The sequence below is a fragment of the Magnolia sinica genome, chromosome 6, assembly GCF_029962835.1.
Source record: "Magnolia sinica isolate HGM2019 chromosome 6, MsV1, whole genome shotgun sequence".
Lineage (NCBI taxonomy): Eukaryota > Viridiplantae > Streptophyta > Magnoliopsida > Magnoliales > Magnoliaceae > Magnolia > Magnolia sinica.
Window position 1 is genome coordinate 36,965,356 of NC_080578.1, and position 7,221 is coordinate 36,972,576.

The 7,221-nt window shown below is 41.1% G+C and overlaps 1 protein-coding gene across 1 annotated transcript; it reads right to left on the bottom strand.

Annotated features, from left to right (window-relative positions):
• Positions 1-2,184: 2,184 nt before the first annotated feature.
• Positions 2,185-3,818, bottom strand: LOC131248658 (conserved oligomeric Golgi complex subunit 4-like). The gene has a single exon (XM_058249041.1). It carries the CDS (start codon positions 3,595-3,597, stop codon positions 2,185-2,187), a length of 1,413 nt encoding a protein of 470 aa, XP_058105024.1. The 5' UTR covers positions 3,598-3,818.
• Positions 3,819-7,221: the final 3,403 nt, after the last annotated feature.

Genomic DNA, 7,221 nt, shown 5'->3' on the forward strand with positions numbered 1-7,221 from the left:
TTTAATGCAACTAGCATTTAATGCTTTTACATTGAACGCAACCAAGCTTATTATTTGGTGTGGTACACTTGAGCGTTGGATCCACCTCATTTTTGTGTTCACGCATTAAAATAATATTACAAAAGGTATGGACGGCTTAGATTTGTAGATACATCAGAGTGGGCCTGCCCACAGAACTGACCGTACAAGGCGACAGACAGGCGGGGAAGGACCCAATCCGCGTCTTCCTTACTGGGAGTTGTTTGGATGCCTGTAAAGTTCCTTATTAAGTAATCGGATTAGATGGAGTGTTTGGATGGGTATATGTATTCGTAATCATACCGTAGTCCGATTATAATTGTAATTTAAAATATGAGTAAAAGTAATACTTCAGTTTCCAGATAAAGATATTTCAGACAACTACTATAATATTTGAATTTTTTCGAAGTAGTTAAAGTTACAAATCATCCTCAAACAACTACGATAACTCAAAACAAAAGAAGGAAAAGATGACAAGTATCTCTCCCTCTCTTTGTTATTATTATTAGGGTTAGAAACTTTTCATATGTTAGGATGTTATCGAACCTTAGTATCATGTTTGAATTAGTGGGCCTACTTTTATGGCCTATCAAATGATTTGTTTACCATTAAAATCAACCACATAGTTTATTGAGTTGACTTATCCCAATGATCTATCTTACATAGAAAATTTATATGTCATTTGATTATTTTTAAAGGACTTACCACTCCAAGTTCTGTTACAAGTGAATACCTGATTACATGATGTAAACATATTTCAAGATATCCAAAGACAAACAAATGTTTTCCTGTGATCGGATTATAACTTAAAGCCAAATAAGACCTCATGTGAATACTTTACACCTGTAATTGGATCACAACTTAATGACTTTACAGGCATCCAAACGATCCCTAAGCATACTAAGTTACTTAGTATGTTATCCGCTTTTGGGAAAGAAATGGGAACCAATTGTGTGCAAGGGTGTCAATGAACCAGGTTCGGGCCTACAAAATTAGAATTTTGAATAGGGTCAGGCCGACGGCCTGGCCCAAAATAGTTCAAAATCTAGGCCAAGACCAAGCCCAACCTTTATTGCCTAGTGTGCCGACCTTTTTGTTGTGTTGACCTCACCAAGTTATGTAGGCCTCACAGTGATGTATGTGTTATATCCACAATGTCCATCCGTATTAGGAGATCATTTTAGGTCATGAGTCCAAAATTTTGGCAAATTTAAAGCTTGAATGGACCAAAAAAAAAACTAAAGACAATTGAACATCTTCCATTGAAAATTTCTTGGGGGCCAGAAGTTTTGGATCAATCTTACATTTGTTTTTTTTATCCCCATTTGTGTGACCTGATGAACAGGTTGAATGACAAAAAAAAAAAATCATGCCGATCAATGTGATATTTGTTTTTTACCCTTTATACCGGCCTATGTTACCTAATGAATAGGTTAGATGACAAATAAACACCATGATGGGCTTTGGGAAGGTTCGGATGGTCGGAATCCCTACTGCTTTTCTATGGTGTGGTCCACGTGAGTTGTGGATCTGTCTCATTTTCTAGCACATGATGTAACATAATCTTGTCAAATGGATGGACAGTGTAGATATAACACATGCATCATGGTGGACCCATAGAACTTGGTGATATCATGTAATGCCCTGAAAATCGGGGTCAAGCATCGGCCCAACTCCCGAGTTCTTACGCATCACTTATGCAACGTAGATAATGATGATTAAATGTTCTGCATATTAGTGTATTTAACATTAATGTGATTATACCAAAATAACATATCATACTCCGGAGACAGTTACATTACGCAAGCGGAAGACTGTGATAAGTATATAAAGTATGTAAGTGATTGTGAGTCTCTCAAGTATGATCATGTTACCAGCTCGAATAGTTACAAGTATTATTTCAAAATACAAAATGTCAAAATGTGGTGGTCCGCTACAAAGTATCAGCCCTGAAGCCCCGTCGATTCAGAACAGTCTACGTAAACCCGCCTGAATACTGCATGTATGAGAATGCCTCCTCATCATCCTCAAAGTATAGCTCCGCCTCGCAGGCTGCGCCATCACCTGAAACTACAACAGGGTCTGGTTAGTGTTTAAAACACCGTCCCGTAACGTGAGCGTGAGTGATCAATTCAGTGGAACTATAAAGCAAAGGTTAGCATGTTATCAATTGATATTTGAAGTCGAAATCGCCCGTCTGCAGCAGCTCTGCAGAACATAGAACACATCATCGACCATCGAAGTCGTGAGACTATCAACCACCTGCTCGTCAATCTTTATCGCCTTCCTCACATTCTCCACCATGAAAAATTCCTCCAGAATCACATAAAATCCAGTAAGATCCTGCACCATCCTGTTAAACTTCCCACTCCGGAATGCCTTTGTGGCCCGTGGGCCCAGCTCCGGATCGACAGAACTCAGTCCCCTGATCTTTGACACCATGAACTCCATGTAATCCTCACCCAGCTGAGTCAACGACAGGATCTCTTCCAAATACAACTCAACCTCCCTCGGATCAGGTCCTTCAGCAGACCCCACAGAAAGTAAGTCCTTGCTATAAGAATTGATTTCTGATGCTAATTGAGCCAGCTTTCGGTATTCCATGTACTTCTCCAAGATCTTCGACCCCATCGAATCGCACTCTTCTTGAAGCTCACAGATTGCATAGACAACGCCATCCTCCCCACAAAGGCTACGCAAGATCTCATCATTTTCTTCGACTGCAAGCACAATGTCTTTGAACAGATTCGTCAAGCACCCAACGAAATTCACCTGATTCTGGCCCACATTCTGCTCCGCAAGCTCCAGCAGGTGCTCAAACTCCAGCTTTGACCTCAAATTGATGACCTTCTTCAAATAAAAGACATAAATCTGCAACCCGTCTTGCTCAAGCCCCAACGGTGAGAAAAGCCGCACGAACCGCAGGATCGTAGGGTGGTCCCGCTGATCAACAGCAGTGTCGAGTCTCTTCCGCACGATCGACTCCAGCTGGCACTTCGACTCCAGGAGCTGGTCCCGCTGCTCGGATCCCGAGTCCTTGTACTTCGCATCGATCTGAAGGAACGTGCTGACGAAATTGGCGGCAGATTCGTAGTCCTCAGACTCGAGTGCTTTCTTGACGCCATCTATGCAATTGGCACGCTCGACGATGGCATCGATGCGGGAGAGGGTGGACTGGACACGAGACTGAGCAAGGTCGAGCTCGCGGACCTTGCGGCTGACATGGTCAGCGAGATCGGCCGTGGAGCGGACGGAAGAGAGCATGTGATCGGAGTCGGCGCGGACAATGTCGAGGACGTCAGAAGAGCGGTGGAGGGAGACGAGGTGACGATCGAGATCCGTGCGGTGGGAGAGGAGGGATTCGAGGCCGAGATCAAGGGACCGCTGGTAGGCGATGCATTCGTGGAGAAGGCGGGTCATGGCGCCAACGTCGGTGAGGGTTCGGATCTGGGCTAGGGTTTCCGGAGTGCCGAAATTGGGAGGGGCGGGAGTCGCTGCGTCGGATGTGTCGGGTTCGGGTACGGTTGTGGGGACGGAGATGGAGAGAGAGGGGGAGGCGGGTCCGCTGAGGGTCGACATTTTGGGCTTTTTGACGGTTGGGATTTGTGTAGAGAAATCTACATCGCCTGATGGATGGTGATGGTGGAAGAGGGGAGAGGAGGGAGTCTTTGCTTCCGTTTCGATTCGAAGGCGAGCTTGGAGGGGTCTTCGCTTCCGTAACAGCTAATCCGCTCCCAGCTTGGAGAGGGAAGGAAGAAATCGGATTGAGTTCTGAGCAACTCGGTGGGCTTTGCTCGTACTGAGTAAACTCTGTTGGTCAATTGTGAATATATGTGGTTTATCCTAGCCGTCCATCCGTTTTTTCAGACAATTTTACTGGTTGATCTCAAAATTAAAGTACATCCAAAGCACAAGCGGACCACATCATAGTGGGAATAATGATTTCCACCGTTAAAATCTTCTTAGGCCCACGGTGACGTTTATCTGTTATCCAACCTGTTCATAGCTCGCAAAGACAGCACAGGGATAAAGGGAAAATAAAAATATCAGCTTGATCCAAAAATTCTATGGCCCGTGAAGTTTTCAAGAAGAGGCGTTCAATTCACATTGTTTCTTATGGCATGGTCCATTTGAGTTTTGAATGTGATTTATTTTTAACAAGGCAAAAATATATCCAGTAAGAAGGATGAACAGGATGGATTAGTCATAGTGGGCTCAACGGAGTTTACTTACTAGACGCGGATTGCGTCCTCCCCGTCTCTAGCCCTGGGCAGTTTTGTGGGTAGGCCCACTGTGATGTATCTGTACATCCAATCCGTTCATCCCTTATCTCAGATCATTTTAAGGCATGAGCACAAAAATGAGGCAGATCCAACGTGCAAATTGACCACACCATGTTTGACTCTTGCATTTAATGCAACTAGCATTTAATGCTTTTACATTTAACGCAACCAAGCTTATTATTTGGTGTGGTACACTTGAGCGTTGGATCCACCTCATTTTTGTGTTCACGCATTAAAATAATATTACAAAAGGTATGGACGGCTTAGATTTATAGATACATCACAGTGGGCCTGCCCACAGAACTGACCGTACAAGGTGACAGAGGCGGGGAAGGACCCAATCCGCGTCTTCCTTACTGGTAGTTGTTTGGATGCTTGTAAAGTTCCTTAAGTAATCGGATTAGATGGAGTGTTTGGATGGGTATATGTATTCGTAATCATACCGTAGTCCGATTATAATTGTAATTTAAAATATGAGTAAAAGTAATACTTCAGTTTCCAGATAAAGATATTTCAGACTATTATAATTTTTGAATTTTTTCGAAATAGTTAAAGTTACAAATCATCCTCAAACAACTACGATAGCTCAAAACAAAAGAAGGAAAAGATGACAAGTATCTCTCTCTCTCTTTGTTATTATTATTAGGGTTGAAACTTTTCATACGTTAGGATGTTATCGAACCTTAGTATCATATTTGAATTAGTGGGCCTACTTTTATGGCCTATCAAATGATTTGTTTACCATTAAAATCAACCACATGGTTTATTGAGTTGACATATCCCAATGATCTATCTTACATAGAAAATTTATATGTCATTTGATTATTTTTAAAGGACTTACCACTCCAAGTTTTGTTACAAGTGAATACCTAATTACATGATGTAAACATATTTCAAGATATCCAAAGACAAACAAATGTTTTCCTGTGATCGGATTATAACTTAAAGCCAAATAAGACCTCATGTGAATACTTTACACCTGTAAAAAAAAAAAAAACTAAAGACAATTGAACATCTTCCATTGAAAATTTCTTGGGGGCCAGAAGTTTTGGATCAATCTTACATTTGTTTTTTTTATCCTCATTTGTGTGACCTAATGAACAGGTTGAATGACAAAAAAAAAAAAAAAAAAATCATGCCGATCAATGTGATATTTGTTTTTTACCCTTTATACCGGCCTATGTTCCCTAATGAATAGGTTGGATGACAAATAAACACCATGATGGGCTTTGGGAAGGTTCAGATGGTCGGAATCCCTACTGCTTTTCTATGGTGTGGTCCACGTGAGTTGTGGATCTGTCTCATTTTCTAGCACATGATGTAACATAATCTTGTCAAATGGATGGACGGTGTAGATATAACACATGCATCATGGTGGACCCATAGAACTTGGTGATATCATGTAATGCCCTGAAAATCGGGGGTCGAGCATCGGCCCAACTCCCGAGTTCCTACGCATCACTTATGCAACGTGGATAATGATGATTAAATGTTCTCCGTATTAGTGTATTTAACATTAATGGGATTATACTAAAATAACATATTATAGAATGGCATATTTGGAAGGAGTGTGGGATGGGATTAAAATTAATTTTATAGGCTTCGGAAAATGAGCCTTATGTTGGAAAGTGTGAGATGGGATTTTCAAATCCCATAATGATGAATTTCCAAGTGTAATTTGAAAGGAAATTCTGGGATTTACTTTTAATTGCATACATTCCAAATATGGTATTGGAAAACATGGGATACACCCAATCTAGGGACAATACCTTACACATGCATTTATTGTTACTTTTACAATTCCATCCACCTTAATCCCACCTAATGCAGTTGGCCAAACGGGCCCTTATACCACCGCTTGTGAGGGCGGTTGGGACTGGAGCAGTGACCATGAGGCCTGAGCCCGGTGAGCCAACTCGGCTATGGCGGGTGCTTTCCCGTTTCTCTTGGCCATTGGGGGAAGAACAAGTAGTGGCTCAAGTTAAGGTGGACCATACCACATGAAATGGTGGGATTGATTAACCACCATTAAAAACCTCTTGGGGGCCACCAGAATGTTTATTCGCCATCAAACCTGTTGGTAAGGTCACTAATACTTGGATGAAGGGATCACACAAATATTAGCTGGATCTAAAACTTCTGGCCCACAAGCAATTTTTAATGGTCAGTCACCACTCTTTCATGTGGCGTGGTCCACTTGAGAATTGGATCCACTTAATTATTGGGATAATAAGCGGTCAAAAATGGCCTTGTCACTTGTGGGCCATACGATCGTGGAATATGTGGACGGTTGAGAAGAGCTTATTGGTCATCCATTTTGCATGACCGGCAGTAGCAGGCTAGTTGGTGAACAGGAATAGCCATTGATGCAGCCCAATTTTAAAGAAAAGCCCAACTCGTGAATAAGGCCCAAGAGAGAGAAATCCAACCCACTTAGGACTCATTTGGGAGCTTGGAATCGAAGGAAAATGAGTTATGGAATTGGAGGTGGATTACAATGCATTTCATTTACTCTCATTCAAATACAACTTTGTAAGTAATTTACTTAAGAAGCTTGTAAATGAAAGTAAATAAGAAATGGAATTGGAGGTAAATGAATTGGGAATAAATGGATTAACTTAGTTGTGTTTTGATGGAAGTAAATGAAATGCATTTGAAATACAAGTATTGTATTTGAATGGGAGTAAATGGGAGGAATTGCAATCCATTAGAATTTTTCAATATATTCATAGGAATGTATGTGATTTCCAAATCAACTTTAACATCTCAAATTAATATAAATATGTGATATTTAACCAAATGAATGTAATAAGCACCTTGAAACATATACTTTAGCAAAAAAATTTGAGAAATATTTGAGCCTTGGGTGGTTCACAACTAATTTTAATGATGTATCTAGTAATGTTTTGGAGTATCATTA

Coding starts and splice junctions, on each gene's coding strand:
- LOC131248658 (XM_058249041.1), bottom strand. CDS start 3,597: ATGTCGACCCTCAGCGGACCCGCCTCCCCCTCTCTCTCCATCTCCGTC.